A 20,000-nucleotide genomic window follows, 5' to 3' on the forward strand; every position below is an offset into this window, starting at 1 on the left:
TCTCTCTCTCTCTTTTCTCTCTTTCTTTTCTCTCTCTCTCTCTTTGAAACTAAGCCATGTCTGCTAAGACAATGATAAGCTATTGGAGTGCCTATTCCAGTCTCCTTTAACAAATTCACTTGGCTATCAAGCTAATGGGATTCTGTTTTCCTCTGCCCCCTAAAGATGGCATCTTCAAGACCTGGGGAAGGTGGAAGGAGGGGGGAGAGAGGGAGAGAAGACCTGGGGAAGGTGGAAGGAGGGGGGAGAGAGGGAGAGAAGACCTGGGGAAGGTGGGAGGAGGGGGGAGAGAGGGAGAGAAGACCTGGGGAAGGTGGAAGGAGGGGGGAGAGAAGACTATGCACCTTGAAGTGGGGTAAACCACGCTCTCTCTTCCTCCCCGCCCTCGTTCCCCTCCTTCCATCCTCCTTTCCCCTCTCCGTCGGGATTGCTCTTTCTTGGCACGGGATCAAACAGCGTTCCTTGGCAAATTCATTTGGGATTCTGGCCATTGGCTGTGGAGAAGCATTCGAGCCGGTTGACATCTGTTTTTAGTGAATACCTAATGGCTGTGTGTCACCGGAGTCAAACGCTCTCTTTCTTTCTCTCTCTCTCTCTCTCTCTCTCTCTCTCGCTCTCTGCTCTCGTTCTCTCTCGCTCTGTCTCTCTCTCTTGCTCTGTCTCTCTCTCTCTCTCTCTGTCTCTCTCGCTCTGTCTCTCTCTCTCTGTCTCTCTCTCTCTCTCTGTCTCTCTCTCTCTCTCTCTCTCTCTCTCTCTCTCTCTCTCTCTCTCTCTCTCTCTCTCTCTCTCAATTCAATGTCAATTTAAGGGCTTTATTGGCATGGGGAAACGTATGTTAACATTTCCAACGCAAGTGAAGTAGATAGTAAACAAAAGTGAAATTAACAATACATATAACATTAAACATTACACTCAGAAGTTCCAAAAGAATAAAGACATTTTCTAATGTCATATTATGTATATATACAGTGTTGTAACAATGTGCAAATAGTTAAAGTACAAATGGGAAAATAAATCAACATAAATATGGGTTGTATTTACAATGGTGTTTGTTCTTCACTGGTTGCCCTTTTCTTGTGGCAACAGGTCACAATATTGCTGCTGTGATGGCACACTGTGGTATTTCACCCAGTAGATATGGGAGTTTATCAAAAATGGGTTTGTTTTCAAATTCTTTGTGGATCTGTGTAATATGAGGGAAATATGTGTCTCTAATATGGTCATACATTTGGCAGGAGGTTAGGAAGTGTAGCTCTGTTTCCACCTCATGTTGTGGGCAGTGTGCACATAGCCTGTCTTCTCTTGAGAGCCAGGTCTGCCTACGGCGGCCTTTCTCAATAGCAAGGCTATGCTCACTGAGTCTGTACATAGTCATATCTTTCCTTAAGTTTCGGTCAGTCACCGGTGGTCAGGTATTCTGCCACTGTGTACTCTCTGTTTAGGGCCTAATAGCATTCTAGTTTGCTCCGTTTTTTTTGTTAATTCTTTCCAATGTGTCAAGTATTTCTCTTTTTGTTTTCTCATGATTTGGTTGGGTCTAATTGTGTTGTTGTCCTGGGGCTCTGTGGGGTCTGTTTGTGTTTTGTGAACAGAGTCCCAGGCTTTGTTATGGAAGGTTTGGGAATCGCTTCCTTTTAAGTTGTTATAGAGTTTAACGGCTCTTTTCTGGATTTTGATAATTAGCGGGTATCGGCCTAATTCTGCTCTGCATGCATTATTTTGTGTTTTTCGTTGTACACAGAGGATATTTTTGCAGAATTCTGCATGCAGAATTCTCTCTCTCTCTCTCTCTCTGTCTGTCTGTCTCTGTCTGTCTGTCTGTCTGGCTGTCTCTCTCTCTCTCTCTCGCTCTCTCTCTATTATTATTATTATTATTATTATTTAGGTTCCCCATACCCCTACTCCTCCTCCTCCCTCTACCCACAGGGGAAAAATGTGATTAACTGCTGGGATATTTGCTAGTGTGGCTTATTAAGCATTCCGTCCTCTAGGATTGTTTTATATTTAATACCTGTGTGTGTGTTTTATTTGTAAATCCTGTGTCAGAAGTATTGATTGAATGGTATTTAACCAGGTCGGAAATGTAAAAAAAATAAAGATATCTTAAAGTAATGCTATGTGAACAGTGGTTTGTTAGAACAGTGTTGAATCAGTCAACTCACTGCACCTCTGTGGTCTGGTTACAGTGACCCAGACGATCTGACACAGGAAAGGGTCATTATGAGGTCAATATGAGGTCATGAAGGGTCGTTAGTGAGGTCCTGGCAGAATGACCTCTGTCTGAAGAGTCAAAACCTGATAAAATAACCATTGAAAAGGTTTAATGAAAGCTTCAATAGTGTTTTGCAATGTGTTCTCTCTGGACCTTGTGCAATTGCCTCCACTATTCACTTATTCACTCTTACTCACATAATGTGTCCTCCTTCTTCTATAATTTGGAGCTTTATTTTCCTGGAAGCTCTGTTTTGGAACATGACTGAGAATGTATGTGGTGTTGATGGCGCTTGGCATGTACATGTTGAAATGTTTTAATAGAAAACTAAATGTTGGGTAAAATGATGCCTCAGAGTGTTGTGCTGTGATCGAACATAGCTGTGGTTCTATTGAGGTGGTCTCTCTCTCCAGCTCTTCTCTCTATCCCCACTGCCCCCCCTTCCTTTCCCTCATCCTCTCCTCTCTTCCTGCTCCAGTCTTTCTCTCTGGCTAGGGAACTAGACGAAGAGAGAAGTTTATGGACCAGCCGTATAAGAGCAGCCCAGACCATAATACCCCTCCCTAATCTCCATCCAGATGGGGGGGGTGTGGGTGTGTGCGTCTCTCTCTCTCTCTTTCTCTCTCTCTCTCTCTCTGTCTGCGTAATGGAACTTCAGGAGTCAGCTCTTTTCATTTTGACCCATACAGAACTGTTCTGATTTGGCAAGATCCGCACACTTTCATGGCTGTAACTTCGTCGAATTGATATGGCACAGCAGGCACACTATATACTTTGATAGTATTTGATATGTAGAATTCCACTGCGTTGCTTTCGCCAATACCGGATCAGTGATGACCCCAAGGAAGGGAGTGAGGAAGGATGTAGCCTTTTGCTGCAGTGCTCAATCGGTTACTTATTATAAAGCCATGTGTAGACTAACGTCTTACTCCTGACTCCCAACACAATTTTCATCTGCAGCATAGAGAAAAACTGCTGTTTAATGAACCAGCATCCATCTCACTGCACCGTAGCACACAGCGCCCTGGAGAAGGACCATTCATTGTGATTGTGAGCAGACATCAGAGACTTATTTCCTGTAGTTAAAGCCATACAGCGTAATTGAAGTAACTGCACTCTGTCATAGTAGTGGGGAAATTACACGCCACAATATAACTTGTTTCTCCATCCCCCAGAATTTGTAGTCTTTTTTTCCCCCCATCCCTCTCCACATCTCCACCTCATCATACTGGGCTCCCGACTGGCGCAGCGGTCTAAGGCACTGCATCTCAGTGCTAGAGGCTTCACTACAAACCCTGGTTCGATTCCAGGCTGTATCACAACCGGCCGTGATTGGGAGTCCCATAGGGCGGCGCACAATTGGCCCAGCGTCGTCCGGGTTTGGCCGGTGTAGGCCGTCATTGTAAATAAGAATTTGTTCTTAACTGACTTGCCTAGTTAAATAAAGGTTAAATAAAAAATATCCATTCGTTTAATGAACACCCTACAATTTTCGCCACTGCGCTGAACATGGACACATCAGTAATATTGTTCTAACTGCTCTCTCTCTCCGTGTGTGCAGAGTGTATGTGTATGTCTCTTTGACTGTGTCTGAGAGAGTGTTGATTAGCGCTCATTAAAAAAGACGGCCTTAATCAAAGTGTATAGCAATTAGCAGTGCATCAGCGGGTGGAATGTATATTGTGGCAGCAGGACTGTGGGTCGTACTCTAAACATAGTAATACTTCTCACACCACAGATAGGTCAGACTAAAGTGAAGTATAGGTCCCCCAGCGGAGATGGATGTACTGCTGTACAACTGTAAACAAAGAAAGGTTCATAGTGTAGCAGAGCTCAGGAGTTGTATGGCTGTGTGGGAGTGTTGTTGACAGACTGTGAGTTTTGCTCTGAGGCCGAAGTTAGAAAGCTGTCGTTTACAGTTTATGTAGGTAAACAGTCCATTGATGCCAAAATGAGACTTTGTTGTCACTTTCAGATGTTGAACAAGTGTTGGTAACTTTTTTAGTTCATTCTACACTGAACAAATGTCAGGGGTTTAACTTAATCTAGAATTTGTATCTCCCCAGTCCCAAAGAAGAGAAAACAAGAAACAGAAAGACTTCTGTAGCGTAGGATTCCCTTCACAGCCTGTTTATCATGGACAAACATTGCACTGTCCGTCTCACATCTGAACACACACCATTCCCTCAGGGCTTATCAGTGTCAGCCACGGGCACTGCCCAACCCCTCCTGAGACCCGGGTGAGAGAGGTGTGTATGTGTGAGGGGGTGCGGGTGGATGGCGTCCCTTCACAGAACCACAGTGTGTGTTTGCTGCTGTGAGTGTATCAGACCTGCTTTTCCACAGGGAAGTGATTTAGACAGGAGGGATCAACAGTAAACGTTCAGAGAAGAAGAGAGGAGGAGATAGGAGAGGCAGCAGTTAGTTATCCAGTTTTTATTTGTCGACTCTGTTTTAATTTTATTTTCATTGTGAAACCCATGTAGTTTATTTTGAAAGCGAAGTGTGGTGGATTCTCAGTTTAGGGAAACATGCAGTGTTAAAAAAGTATGAATGAAAAGCACAAAACACTTGATAACAAGGGTTAGGGCTAACCCGTGACAAGGACATCCAATCATATTGATACTCTTCCCAAGTATCATGGGATGAGGTTTGCTAAATGACCTCACCCTCTCCTCTGCTCCTGTGGCTAACTGTGTGTGTGTCTCTACTGTCAGATGTAGCGGTTGTCCGTCGCCCCCAGCCAGTCGTCTCCCACACAGAAGTTGCCTCCCAAATGGCACCCTATCCCCTATATATTGCACTAGTTTTGACCAGGGCCCATGGGGCTCTGATCAGAAGTTGCGCACTATATAAGGAATGGTCCCTGGTCAAAAGTAGTGCACTATATAGGGAATAGGGTGCCATTTGGGATGCACGAAGCCTGCTGGGAGCAGAGAGGATGATGGGCATTTATGTACTCACTTATGACCCCATGGGCTCAGCTCTGAGCAGGCCTGATGACAGGGTCTCGAACCACCACGGCCATATTCCAACATGATAAACGACCCCGCTCAACACAAAAGGAATGTGAATCTCATTTTAACGATGGGTAATGGAGCTAGAGCTAGGCATACAGGAAAGGTGTCCAGCCAACCAGGTCCTAATTTCTCCAACAGACCCCCTCGCTCTGTATGGACGTCCCAAGGATCCCAGCTAGCACTAACCTTCTCTGTATTTGCCTGTTATAAAATCCACAGAGAGGCTGAATAAATACATGAACCCAGGTTTAGAGAAATACAGATACATATTTGGATTGATGGTGAATGTAACCTGTCTTACAGCGTACATACAACACATTTGTACATGATTGCGTTTGCGTGTGGTATTGACAAAGAAATGTCTTTGTTAAAGTGTGTTTGATTTATAGTTGTACTCGAAAAAGTCTACACAGGTGCAAATATGCGAAATAGGAATTCATAATCACAGATTTACAAGTCTATTTAATGTAAAAAATAAATAAAAGAATGCCTTTCGTGAACTACCACTTGCACTTTACTCTTTTTCCTCTTACTAGCTCTGAATTTGCTGATAGCTACTTTATTCAGGAAAAATGTACTTCCTATTACTGTGATATGTGGTTGTACCACCTAGCTATCTTAAGATGAATGCACTAACTGTAAGTCGCTCTGGATAAGAGTGTCTGCTAAATGACTAAAATGTCAAATGTAAATGTAAAGGCCAAATAATAATCCAACAAACCTATTGCTGGTAGTTGTAGTACATCTCAATCTTGGCTTTTTCTCAATCACAAGGAGAGAAAGAATACCATGAGAGAAACCATACAGTACTATGGTTATTATATAGTTATTGTGATGGCAGTGAGCAGGCATTTCCAGTAACAACGACTACATTACAATCTTTACACTGGCAATCCATGTAGCCTGTATTATTCCATCATCTGATTATTTCCCTTCTTCGATGTTGAGGACTAGTTTCCCATTGAAGGACTCCCTGGGGTATATTGGATATTTTACATCCAGTTCTATTAGTCCTATGAAAAGAGTCTTCAAGTTTTTGTCAACAGAATTCCCGAAACTCAATGTTGCAAGTAGTCTGAGACAGAGAGTTATGGATTTATAGGCGAATATAAAATGTTTTTACTACAAGAATGATTTTGAGAAAGCGGTTCCTTCAGAAGTATAAAATCCTGTCTTCCCTTCCCATCCTCTCCTCCTTTCCTCCCACGCTCCGCCCCTCCATTTCATTAAGCCTAAAGACAGCTATAGAGCACTGACGTCTCTCCACCCCCTTTTATGCCTTCACCCTTTTCCAGACCTTGAACCGCTTTTTGTTATACATTTCATGCTTTACTCTTTTTTTTCTTCTTCTCTCGAACTCTGAAATCATCAATTTTCCTGCTGCTTTTGTCCTACTAGGCAACCATGTAATTGCTGGGCATGTGATAAAACGCAGCTACGCACACGCGCGTGTGTTTGTGTGTGGAAGGCTACAGTATTGTACGTACCTAGAGCCATTCTCCTTGCTGGTTCCTTTCTTCCTCCTCCATTGTGGATTGCTGCTAAAGAGAAGGGCTACACATGTCTGTTGGTTGACTGTCTGTCTGCAGGCTTTGTGATAATAGGGAGCGCAAGTTCTCACAACCATTGTTGCTAATTATTTCTCAGCCTGCCTGTCTGGGTTCTCTGGTCGCACTGTGAAGGAGTAGATTAGCTCCACTTCTTTGATACTAACACACACACACACTCTCCCTCCTTCCCTACATATCCTGTGCTAAGCCCTTCTGTAGAGTTGAGGCTGTGTCTGGGCCCAGTGAAAGTCCTGAGTAGACATGTTTCCATTAGGGGGTTAGGCCTGTGTGTTTGGAAGGCCCCCATGTTCCACTGATGTAGTTCCACAGACAGCATTTACTGGGGACTCCTTTTTATGACGGACGTTTACAAGTTATTACATCAATAAGGATAATATGTGGGACCAACTATATACAAAATGGTGCTTAATGCATTCTGGCTAATACCACAAGGGCCCAGACTTGTACTGTGAATGGATCTGGACAGCCACTGTTCATGTGTTGGTGAAAAATACATGTAAATAATGACTTGGGGATGTTAAAGTACTGTAACGACCATGTTGCTCAATGGTCTGAAACAACGTAACATACTAAACCTTTCCATTTTTAAGTGTGGGTAATTTACACAGGCCTCTTATCTTAAGCCGTGAGTTTGTATTAAACGGAGAGTGGTTTTCTTTTTGTCTAAGCAGGTATCAGAGTCGTATTACCAAGCCGTGACCGGACAGCAGTGTTACAGCACAGACAAAGCTTTGAGTAGCACGCTCAACTCCTCAGAGAGTAAAGGTACCGCGCAGATAAAATCACTTTCTATACACACACGCACACACACTGATGTACCGCTCCAACAAAAGCACTTTTCTCTCTGGAAATTGATGGCAGTCCAAGTCAGAGTGGTGGTCTACTATTGCTCACTTTGTGATTTCAAACGCTGGCCAAGGTTGACAAAGTGCCTGCTCAGAGCTGCTCTGCATCCATTTTAAAAAGGGCTCTGAAAGCCCTTGTACTCAATGGCAGAGATTCGTCTGAAGGGCGAATAGACAGTGACATAGTGTACAAAGATGAGACACTCACCTCAGGTAAAAACATGCTCTGTGAAGTTGAATTAAAAGCATATTTATCACTGGTGTGTCGAATGCTTTCCTCACTTTAGAGGCAGCAAGGTTTTTGATGTATGTCTACATATGGCTGGCTTGCATATTCATGATCTCTTGAGACTGCTTTCCTTCTTAGGATTTATTGGAATGCAGCAGATATTTTCCATATTGAGTGTCGAGCCTAGTTATTCTCTCATGGGTGGAAAGACACTTTCGTGGTTAGTTACTCTTCTGAAAAGAGAGAGAAGCATATCAATGTATGTTATGAAAGTTAGCTGCCCATTAACTGAACAGAACCAGGAAGTCGTCTAAGACTCTCCCTGACTTTTGACCTTAGTCCTGTGCCCTTTCTGTGACCCCAGGTCATCACCAGTCATTCCAATCTCCTGATGACTGGACTCTCGTGCTCAGTGTTCATCCCCTGTTGACAGCTGGTGGCTGATGTGTGTGTCTGTTTGTTTGTGAGGCAGGGTTTCCGTTATGAAAATGTGGTGCTGAACATTTGACCGGCAGCATTTTAATATACCGGACATTTGATACATTTATCAGACCCATATGCATTTGGTGCGTAACCTAATTAGGGCATCCACCCACGGTGCTCAGAATGACAGAAATCACATTTAGATTATGGTAATTCATCTTAACAGAACATGGAAGTCGAGGATGCAATTACGTGTTGTCTTACCTCACACTTTGAAGATGTTAGAATAACTATCCACATTTACTTTTTCTCAGCCAACAAGACGAGTAACGAACAGCAAAATCACATAGGCGGCGTGTGAGTTTCATGTTTGGGGAAGCACTTTTTCACCATAAAAATGCACCTTTTATAATAAACCATTCCATGCATCATCACATTTGCAGACTTATGTAAGATAGCCTACTATTCTTAATGTGATCAGTTGATTGGATAGTCATAATTAAGGCTAATAATATAACTCAATCACTGTTCGCAAAAAAAGATTGTTCAATGCATGGCTGGTCGTATAGCGTAGAGACCTGGGCTATAGGCTGTATCAGATACATTTCTTCTTTCTTTGCACGTTAAAAACTCATTTCATGCAATTCTACACTTTATATCACTGGAGACATTAGCAGAATCTTTTTTAATACGACAAATTACAGGGTAGCCTGCTCTGCTGACACTGACAAACAGATCAATAAAACAAATGATGTTGTCCATATAATAGGTCTACGAAAAGGGGAGACACAAATATAATATGATGTCCTTTTTAAACAGGAAATTATTGTCCAAAAACCAACTTTCAAGTGGCAGTGACCCAACAATGATAGAGAGTGAATATGCGCAGTGTGCACTCACCGGGGATATGGCCGATGCTCTCTGCTGGTGCCAGTAAGATAAGTTATAGGCCTACTGTTGTTCGCTCAATTAAGTTGAGCATTTTTATAACTTAAAGACAAATTAGAGTATTTTCATTGTCTTCTCTTTACAGCAATAGCCATTTGCTTTCAAAACGATGTTTTAATTTAGAAATATTGCGATATGCCTGGCTGGGCCTATCTACTTATCATTGACAGTCGCAACTCAACAATCATCTGCCTTTCATTCCGACTGTAGGCAATACGATTTAAAACAATCCACATCTTATTCCTTTTTTAAGGCTAGGGGAAGCTAATGATCCTCTGTGGCCAAATCATGCTCTAGTAGACTATTTTGAATGATTGTATTTATTTCTGTATAAATAGGAGTATGCTAATTAGGCTATATAATTTTGGCAATTCAATTTACTTAGGGAAACCTTAGCTTCCCCTAGCTTCCCCGTCACCTATGAGCCTATGCCAATCTAATATCCCCCCATAGTATAAAAGTTAACCTATTCTATTGGTCAGCGTGTCGAGAAAGAAATGGCCCAAACTGACTCTGGGACAGTTGTGGGACGATAGATCCCAAGTTCATACAACCAGTAGGCCTAGGCTACATAAAAAAAACGACTTTAAAAAGAAATTAGTCTGATACAACAGATCAGAACGTTTAGCTGAAAACGTTGATCAACTATTATTTCTTAACATTATTAGCGCAGCAATGCACACAAGGCAGTAGGCTACGTGCGAATGTGCATTTAGCTACGGGACACTGAAAGAAAGTTGAAAACCAATAGAACATGAGAGAAATAGGCTACTGGTTTCAATGGCATATGAAAGTCTGTATAAAATAATTATGGTCGGATTTTGCCCAGGCTACTTTGAAGCAAGGTAAAACATGCCTCATACAATGTAGTAAAATGTTCAGGTTTCAAACAATTAAACAGCTATATGTTTTCAAAATGCATACTGGCTCCAGCTTATTGCAAAATGGTGTGTGACGCGCTGATGAAGCCTGCCTTCCGTTGCCTATGCATTTGAATGGCAAATGGGAAGCACGCTTCAATTACCAGTTGAGAAATAAAAATAGTAGCTCTTTTAAATCGTGGCCCCAAAACGATTTTTAACACACGATTGCATTTAGAATTGTTGCACATTGATTGGGCTTATAAAAGCGTTGTCTGACAGATTTTCCCGCTCAAAGGCTCAATATCTGTATGTTGTGATATAAATAAGATACATAACGAATACACACACGCACCAATTCCACAAAATTATGCAAATTAACCCATAGACCCATAAGCATGACCGGTCAAATGTATTTCCATCAATGAATAGGCTAAAAAGCATTATTTTGCAATGGGATTTATTTTTTGTCTCCTGGACAATTGGCCGGTGCCAATTTTATTCATCATTTTTTATTATATTTTTTGACAGCCAAAAGCCGTCTATTATCGGCTAACAGAAACCCTGGTGTGTGTTTGTGTGTTTGTGTGTTCTGTGCTGTGCTGATTTAGGAGACAGTTGTATTATTGTTTACCTAGCTCCGTGTGACAGCGTGGTGACAGGGAGTCAAAACACTCTGACCCCCGGGGAGAAGCCACCAGGCACATCGCGCTCGCTCTTTCTCTCTCTCTCTGTCTCTCTCTCTCTCTCTCTCTCTCTCTCTCTCTCTCTCTCTCTCTCTCTCTCTCTCTCTCTCTCTCTCTCTCTCTCTCTCTCTCTCTCTCTCTCTCTCTCTCTCTGTCTCTCTCTCTCTCTGTCTGTGTCTCTCTCTCTCTCTGTCTCTCTCTCTGTCTGTCTGTGTCTCACTCTTCGCTCGCTCTCGCATTCTCTCTCTTGCGCTCTCTCTCTCTCTTTGTCTGTGTCTCACTCTTCTCTCTCTCTCTCTCCAGCTCTCTCTCCATCTCTCTCTCCATCTCTGTCTATTTGTCTCTCTCTCTCTCCATCTCTCTCTGTGTATTTGTCTCTCTCTCCACCTCTCACTTTCTCTCTCTCTCGCGCTCTCTCTCTCTCTCTCTCTCTCTCGCACTCTTCGCTCTCTCTCATCTCTCTCTCTCTCTGTCCTCTCTGTAGAGTAGCGTCATACACAGAGCTGTTCTGTTTTCTTGTCTGAATTCTGTGTTTTATTAAGTGTGTTCTGTCTTGCCTACAGTTAATTGTTGTATTTTCGATGTAGACTATTTATTTTTTATTTGCTTTCCAATTCTGATTATCTTTGCTCATCTCCTCTATTGTCATTTGTGTATCACATCTTTCTCTCTTTCTCTCTTTGTTTCTACCTCTCTCGCCCTCTTTTTTTCTATGCCCCTCACGCTAATCACTCAACTGTACAGTGAGGGAAAAAATGTTTTGATCCCCTGCTGATTTTGTACGTTTGCCAACTGACAAAGACATGATCAGTCTATAATTTTAATGGTAGGTTTATTTGAACAGTGAGAGACAGAATAACAACAAAAAAATACAGAAAAACTGAAACAGACGTTTCTTGTAGTTTGCCACCAGGTTTGCACACATCTCAGGAAGGATTTTGTCCCACTCCTCTTTGCAGATCTTCTCCAAGTCATTAAGGTTTCGAGGCTGACGTTTGGCAACTCGAACCTTCAGCTTCCTCCACAGATTTTCTATGGGATTAAGGTCTGGAGACTGGCTAGGCCACTCCAGGACCTTAATGTGCTTCTTCTTGAGCCACTCCTTTGTTGCCTTGGCCGTGTGTTTTGGGTCATTGTCATGCTGGAATACCCATCCACGACCCATTTTCAATGCCCTGGCTGAGGGAAGGAGGTTCTCACCCAATATTTGACGGTACATGGCCCCGTCCATCGTCCCTTTGATATGGTGAAGTTGTCCTGTCCCCTTAGCAGAAACCCCCCCCCCAAAGCATTATGTTTCCACCTCCATGTTTGACGGTGGGGATGGTGTTCTTGGGGTCATAGGCAGCATTCCTCCTCCTCCAAACACGACGAGTTGAGTTGATGCCAAAGAGCTCGATTTTGGTCTCATCTGACCACAACACTTTCACCCAGTTCTCCTCTGAATCATTCAGATGTTCATTGGCAAACTTCTGACGGGCCTGTACATGTGCTTTCTTGATCAGGGGGACCTTGCGGCGCTGCAGGATTTCAGTCCTTCACGGCGTAGTGTGTTACCAATTGTTTTCTTGATGACTATGGTCCCAGCTGCCTTGAGATCATTGACAAGATCCTCCCGTGTAGTTCTGGGCTGATTCCTCACCGTTCTCATGATCATTGCAACTCCACGAGGTGAGATCTTGCATGGAGCCCCAGGCCGAGGGAGATTGACAGTTCTTTTGTGTTTCTTCCATTTGCGAATAATCGCACCAACTGTTGTCACCTTCTCACCAAGCTGCTTGGCGATGGTCTTGTAGCCCATTCCAGCCTTGTGTAGGTCTACAATCTTGTCCCTGACATCCTTGGAGAGCTCTTTGGTCTTGGCCATGGTGGAGAGTTTGGAATCTGATTGATTGATTGCTTCTGTGGACATGTGTCTTTTATACAGGTAACAAACTGAGATTAGGAGCACTCCCTTTAAGAGTGTGCTCCTAATCTCAGCTCGTTACCTGTATAAAAGACACCTGGGAGCCAGAAATCTTTCTGATTGAGAGGGGGTCAAATACTTATTTCCCTCATTATAATGCAAATCATTTTATAACATTTTTGACATGCGTTTTTCTGGATTTCTTTGTTGTTATTCTGTCTCACACTGTTAAAATAAACCTACCATTAAAATTATAGACTGATCATTTCTTTGTCAGTGGGCAAACGTACAAAATCAGCAGGGGATCAAATACTTTTTTCCCTCACTGTATAGTCGTTTTGTTGTCATAGTAACTCCTTTGTTGTCATAGTAACTCCCCTTGTTGGCTATTGAGGGTTGAGCCAGTAGTGGGTAGCGACAGGTAGTCGAACACAGAGTTCTGGACACTAATTGGTTGAGAGCGTTCAAACCCGTGGTCCTCTGTAGCTCAATTGGTAGAGCATGGCACTTGTAACGCCAGGGTAGTGGGTTCGATCCCCGGGACCACCCATACGTAAAAATTTATGCACACATGACTGTAAGTCGCTTTGGATAAAAGCGTCTGCTAAATGGCATATTATTATTATTATTATTATATTCCTTGATACAAATGTAGTAACACCTATGAAGCATTTTTCAAACAAGACACAAGAAAAACAGTACAGAAGAAAACATGCATATAAGAATCAACCGCTTATAACGGTTTTCAGAAACATATATTCCTACACACTTTAAAGTAGATTTTCTAAGTCAAGTCCTAATTGAAGCTATAGTAATGCCTGTATATCTGCCATCCTCATCATTCCTACCCCACCAGCAGCAGCATTGCTCCTAGCACTAGGACTACTAGTACATTTGTATACTGTAGCATAGAGAAATGTTGCATACTAAACCCTTGTTCCACGTGAGTGTGTATTACTAGCTCTCTCAGTATTCTAGTGGGCACACTCTACCAGGGCCTTCTGTCATGGTAGCTCTACATGATTGAAAGAGAGTGGATATCTAATAATTGTCAGCTGAGCAGGGGACATGGGCACGGGGAACCAAGTGTATGCAGGTGCTTGTTGGTTCTCAATCAGGGGGAATGATTTAATGTGACACGCACTGTGTCGTCCTCCTCCTTAGATCCTCTCCTCTCTTCTACTCTTCATCGCCTCTCATCCCAGCTGGGGCTCATGAAAGACCCCTCTCGCTCGCTGTCTCGCTTTTTTGCTCTATCAATCTCTCGTGCTATCGCTCACACCCTCCCTCAATTCCTCTCTCTCTCCCCCCCCCTCTCTCTCCCTCCTTCCCCCCTCTCTCTCCCTCCTTCTCCCCCCCTCTCTCTCCCTCCTTCTCCCCCCCTCTCTCTCCCTCCTTCTCTCCTCTCTCCCTCATTCTCTCCCTCCCTCCTTCCCCCCCTCTCTCTCCCTCCTTCTCCCCCTCTCTCCCTCCCTCCTTCCCCCCCTCTCTCTCCCTCCTTCTCCCCCTCTCTCTCTCCCTCCTTCCCCCCTCTCTCTCCCTCCTTCTCCCCCGTCTCTCTCCCTCCTCCCCCCCTCTCCCTCCTTATCCCCCCCTCTCTCCCTCCTTATCCCCTCTCTCTCTCTCTCCCTCCTTCTCCTTCCTTCTACCCCCCTTCTCTCCTTGTCTCTCTGATGTTGGTTCTAATTGGGTTTGGCCTGACCTCAGAGACCTGGGCACACAGTAACAAGCTCTCGGAGGAACCATCACTCTCCTCCCTCATCCCTCCATCCGTTACCCTCTATCTCTGCTCCATGCGCTCATTTGTCAGCCTGTACACTAATGCTGCAGCACTAATATACTCCACGGAGAATGATGATCCCTGGGATTTAATGGTTCTTCTGTCTCAGCTCCCCAGTTTGACCAGTAGGACTGGTGGGTCAGTTTGACCAGCAGGACTGGTGGGTCAGTTTGACCAGCAGGACTGGTGGGTCAGTTTGACCAGCAGGACTGGTGGGTCAGTTTGACCAGCAGGACTGGTGGGTCAGTTTGACCAGCAGGACTGGTGGGTCAGTTTGACCAGCAGGACTGGTGGGTCAGTTTGACCAGCAGGACTGGTGGGTCAGTTTGACCAGCAGGACTGGTGGGTCAGTTTGACCAGCAGGACTGGTGGGTCAGTTTGACCAGCAGGACTGGTGGGTCAGCTTGACCAGCAGGACTGGTGGGTCAGTTTGACCAGCAGGACTGGTGGGTCAGTTTGACCAGTAGGTTCTACTTCTCACGTTTGATGAGATCTGAGTAGGTCTTGGTCGTTTTCTCTACTATGACCACCACAGCTAGAGTGCGGCGTCTCAGGTTCCCCATTTTGTCCATAACGGCGCCATGTTTCGCAGAGAAACCGAATTAGTGGAGCTGTGTGCAGTTGAACTCGTACAGAGACAAACGTTTACAGTTTAGAATGAACCGGTAACGGTTTAGAGTGGCCTATTTAGAATGACCGCCTGTCTATTAGAGTGCATGGTTCACGGTCTGGACTGCGTATCAGGTCACCTCAGCTGTGGGGGAGAGGGGTTTGGAGGAAGATGGAAACAGCATTAGTTGTGTGGAGAGCAGGGTACCGTCGCCTGATGGTCTAACAATGGTCCTCAATGGCCTTGTTATGGGCGCCACTGAAACACATCAAACTGCAGTCAATTTACAGGAATGTTTTTCCTCCATTTGGAAGATCGTTTTCAGTGGAAATGGAAAGAGGGAGAGAGGAAGGGAGGGAGAGGCACAATGCAATATAAAAGGTTATCTATATATGTGGATTCAGACCAGTGAACTAAAGCTAATGGGGTGGGACACGTTGGGAGGCAGATTCACTCAATACAGCAGGAATATGAGAATAGACTATGTACCCATTCTTGTTGCTACTGTCACAGACTTTTCTTATTTTCTTTTATCTTTGTGTCTTCCATTGCAATGTCACACTACAAGGTGTAATACATGAGAATACTTATCCATGTTGTTTCATATGTGTATCATATCACATAGAAACTGGAGAATCACACATGTGGAGGAAAGAGGCAGGTAAATGTGATTTCTCTCAGTTCAACTGGAAATGTGTTGTAACCTCCCGAGTGGCGCAGTGGTCTAAGGCACTGCATCGCAGTGCTAGCTGTGCCACTAGAGATCCTGGTTCGAATCCAGGCTCTGTCGTAGCCGGCCGTGACCGGGAGACCCATGGGGCGGCGCACAATTGGCCCAGCGTCGTCTAGGGGAGGGGAGGGAATGGCCGGCATGGATGTAGCTCAGTTGGTAGAGCATGGCGTTTGCAACGCCAGGGTTGCGGGTTCGATTCCCACGGGGGTATGACATTTTTTTATGTATGCACTCACTAACTGTAAGTCGCTCTGGATAAGAGCGTCTGATAAATGACTAAAATGTAAATGTAAATGTTGTATTGACTCTCAGTGAAAATGTGCGTCCCAAATAGCACCCTATTCCCTATAGTATACTACATGGGTACTGGTCAAAAGTGGTACACTATAGGGAATAGGGTGCCATTTAGGACCAAAACCATGGAATACTTTTCTGCTTGTGGTCCTGATTCTCTGGAGGGAGTGTATGACATGAGGTGTTTGTGTGGGGTGAGAGCCAACATGATGGAGATTGAAGGTTCTGTCCTGTATCAGTGTTGCACTCATTCCTGTTGTCACAGGGTACCAATGTCATCACACTGACACAAAAATAATTTACTTGGAAAACATGAGTATTATTCAGATTAGGTCCTGTAGTCATAAAGCTATGACTACGTGTTTACATAGGCAGCCCAATGCTTTTGTTCACTAATTGGTCTTTTGTAGAATATCTGATATGAAAAGATCTGATGTAATTGGTCAAAAGATCGGAATTGGGCTGCCTGTGTAAACGCAGTCTAAAGCCCAATTGAAACTAAAATCCTATTTTTTTAAGCGTGCGAACGAGCGTGCTCACGCTGGATATAGAATGCATTTGACTGAGCGACTACAGTGTCTACAGCGTCATAGCTTATGAAATTAGAAAGCAAGTCTATTTTTCTGGCGTCTACGCGGAGCAATGCTGGTTAAGTAAGCGGATAAATTGTGTGGGTTGTTTGTAGAAAAGGAATTAGTTGAATTGTTACGATCTTCCTTATGCTAAGTAGACTAAAGATGTAGTTTAAAATGTATTGAGCTGTAAGCTAAGGTTTATCAGTCAAATAGACTACATATTTGAAACAATTGTAGCCTACCTGTGTTGATGTCAATCATTGCCATCCATATAGCCTAGGCAGGTTACGGCTGGAACACTTGAGGACTCCGATTTCAGAAGAGAATACTGTTTATGTAGAAGAAAGAGACTTGGTTGTTTACAGTGGCGATTTTAGCATGTAAATCTTGGTGGGGTAAACTCAAAAATGTTTTGGGGATGCATGCCAGCAAAGCCACTACACAATACAGCACTAACCAATACATTAATTGCACTTTAACGGTGACAAATTGTGCCCACAAACTGTTAGGGCCTACATAAAGATGTCCCAACAGCAGAGCTTTCTTTTCAGCACCATGGAGTGAATAGAGAATATTACCAACCCCTACACTGTATTTTCCGCTGGCTACCCCTCCACCACAGAAAGCACTGAGCTAGGCTGAAACACCTGCATTTTGGAGCTGCCTTACTCAAGAAAGCAAAAAAGAGACCATGTTTGTATGCGGCTTTATTAACTCAATATTATTATTTTTTACATTGTTTGAAAACTGATATGTGACACGTATGAATGCCAAAATAACATGCAAAACAGGCAAACAAGGTTGGGCTCAGCCCCACCTGCCCTGAATGATGGGTCGCCCCTCGTTGTTTATAAACAACTCAGGTTTATTAGCTACAACATCCTCCTGAGCTAGCAAAGCAACAACAGTTTAGCACAGGTACGGTGGCTCACGTAGGACATCTAAGGTGAGTCAAAAGGAACGCACAACAGAAACTCCCAGGGGCTACAAAGCAACTGTTTATTATGGATTTTCATGACAATTACGTTGGCATTAGCTACGCAGTGTATGTAAATTGACGCTGGCTACTCTAACATGCAAATTTCATGCCATTGACAGGTGTCTCTCCGTGTGATTTCAGCTTAAAAGACTACTCAGAGATGCTTTATGAATACTGGCCCAGAACTTAAAAGGCCCAATATTCAGCTGTAGAAGACAGTGGAGCGTCATACTTTCCCACTCTAACCTCACGAGAAAGCTCCTGTGTGCATTTGATTAAATTAAATATGCAGCATAATCCTGACAAAAATATCAGAGGGTTTTGCTGAAGGTTAATGGGTCAAACACATTGATCAAACCAGTGTTGCTAACCCTCGCCTCATTAGGATCATTTACAGGAAATCATCTGAAACATCTTCTCTGATCTTCCTCCGGCCTCCCCTGGCGTGCGCACACACACACACACACACACACACACACACACACACACACACACACACACACACACACACACACGAATGAACGTGCACATACAGACATGCATGCACGTGCACACACACATACACAGGGGGTCTCTAGGGTCCCAAGGAGAGAGACTGGGCCGAATGCAGATATTCCACCACTGAGCTCCTTTGAAGTGTAAAAAAACACACATCCTCCCTGTCCGCTGCGTTATCATAGGCCCTGGTCTGTGGGCTCTAATGAGAGCAGATGATGGTTCATTATTGATCAATGTAAGTGTTAGGAGAAGCACACAGTGAATATCTGAACAGATATGACCCTGGAGCTGTCATGTTTAACCTATAGTGGGGAATACTGCCGTGTGTGCGTACGTGCATGCGTAGAAGTCGCAAGCATAGAGCCAGACCCTGTATGTTTTGAAAACTCCTCAGGTGATCTAGAGATTTCCTCTCATCCCCCTGTTTCTCTGTCTCTTCCTCCCAGGTGTGTGGAGATCATCGCTAAGGAGGGGAGGAGTCTCAAAGAACTCTACCTGGTCTCCTGCAAGATCACAGACCATGGTAAAAATGACCATTCTATATGCTCTATTTCTATAACTATTTAACTTTATGAACAGTCTGACAGAGAGTGTTTGGGTGTGAGTTACTGCGCTGTGTGTGTGTGTGTGTGTGTGCTGCAGGGCTTTCATTGAACAACCTCAGTTTTAGTTGACCTCAGAAAGCTGACTGTGTGTCTCTTCCTCTGGGCTCTGTCCTCTCTAAGATCCCTCCTGTACACCCCTGTCACCTCTATCATCTAAATACCTCATCTATAATCCACACATACTGTGTCATCTGATCTCAAATCAGTCTGAACGTCTCTGTCCTCTGGAAGAATTGTAATACTCAAACCCAGGACAGTAATAGTTTATAAAACATTAGTGTTTGGTAGTGTGGACGTTCCCACAGCAAACTCACATTACTCATATGTTGGTCAAGTGTGTTTCCCCCCAGAGTAAGACCCTATGGTGTCTCAGCCTGGTCTGTGGCGGTCAGGGGAACTCTGTGTTCATGTCTTGAATCGTTCAGGGGTTCCACTGCCATGTGTTTCCCCTCTAGCCAACCCATAGTGAGTGTAATCACTGGACCACTCCCCTTCAGAGTCTCTGTGTTCATACTGGAGCTGAACCGTGGACCGACAACTTGATAAATGACCACAACATCACAACAGTACATTAGCCTTCTCTCTCTCTCTCTCTCTCTCTCTCTCTCTCTCTCTCTCTCTCTCTCTCTCTCTCTCTCTCTCTCTCTCTCTCTCTCTCTCTCTCTCTCTCTCTCTCTCTCTGACTCTCTCTCTCTGACTCTCTCACTCGCTCTCTGACTCTCTGACTCTCTCTCTCCTCTGAACAAGATACATTACTGATACCGGATCTTCTCTGTTTATTAATGACCCTTCTGACCCTCAGTGACTATCTCAGGGGTCCGAGTGTATGTACACTACAAATTAGTGGATTAGGCTATTTCAGCCACACCTGTTGCTGACAGGTGTATAAAATATAGCATACCGCCATGCAATCTCCATAGACAAACATTGGCAGTAGAATGGCCCGTACTGAAGAGCTGAGTGACTTTTAACGTGGCACTGTCATACGATGCCACCTTTCCAACAAGTCAGTTTGTCAAATTTCTGCTCTGCTAGAGCTGCCCCGGTCAACTGTAAGTGCTGTTATTGTGAAGTGGAAATGTCTAGGAGCAACAATGGCTCCGCCGTGAAGTGGTAGGCCACACGAGCTCACAGAACGGGACCGCCGAGTGCTGAAGTGCGTAGCGCATAAAAATCTTCTGTCCTCGGTTGCAACACTCACTACCGAGTTTCAAACTGCCTCTAGA

At 44.1% G+C, this 20,000-nt stretch overlaps 1 protein-coding gene across 2 annotated transcripts in view; it reads left to right on the plus strand.

Annotated features, from left to right (window-relative positions):
* Positions 1–20,000, plus strand: part of LOC311141896 (F-box/LRR-repeat protein 17-like) — a 334,017-nt gene that overhangs the window by 190,750 nt on the left and 123,267 nt on the right. For both annotated transcript variants that reach the window (XM_084177395.1, XM_084177394.1), the window contains one exon: positions 18,616–18,692. In XM_084177395.1, the coding sequence (XP_084033521.1) occupies positions 18,616–18,692 (77 nt within the window). The remainder of the gene's footprint in view (positions 1–18,615; positions 18,693–20,000) is intronic.

This window comes from Coregonus lavaretus (assembly GCF_964263955.1).
Source record: "Coregonus lavaretus genome assembly, chromosome: 14".
In the NCBI taxonomy this organism is placed as follows: Eukaryota; Metazoa; Chordata; class Actinopteri; order Salmoniformes; family Salmonidae; genus Coregonus; species Coregonus lavaretus.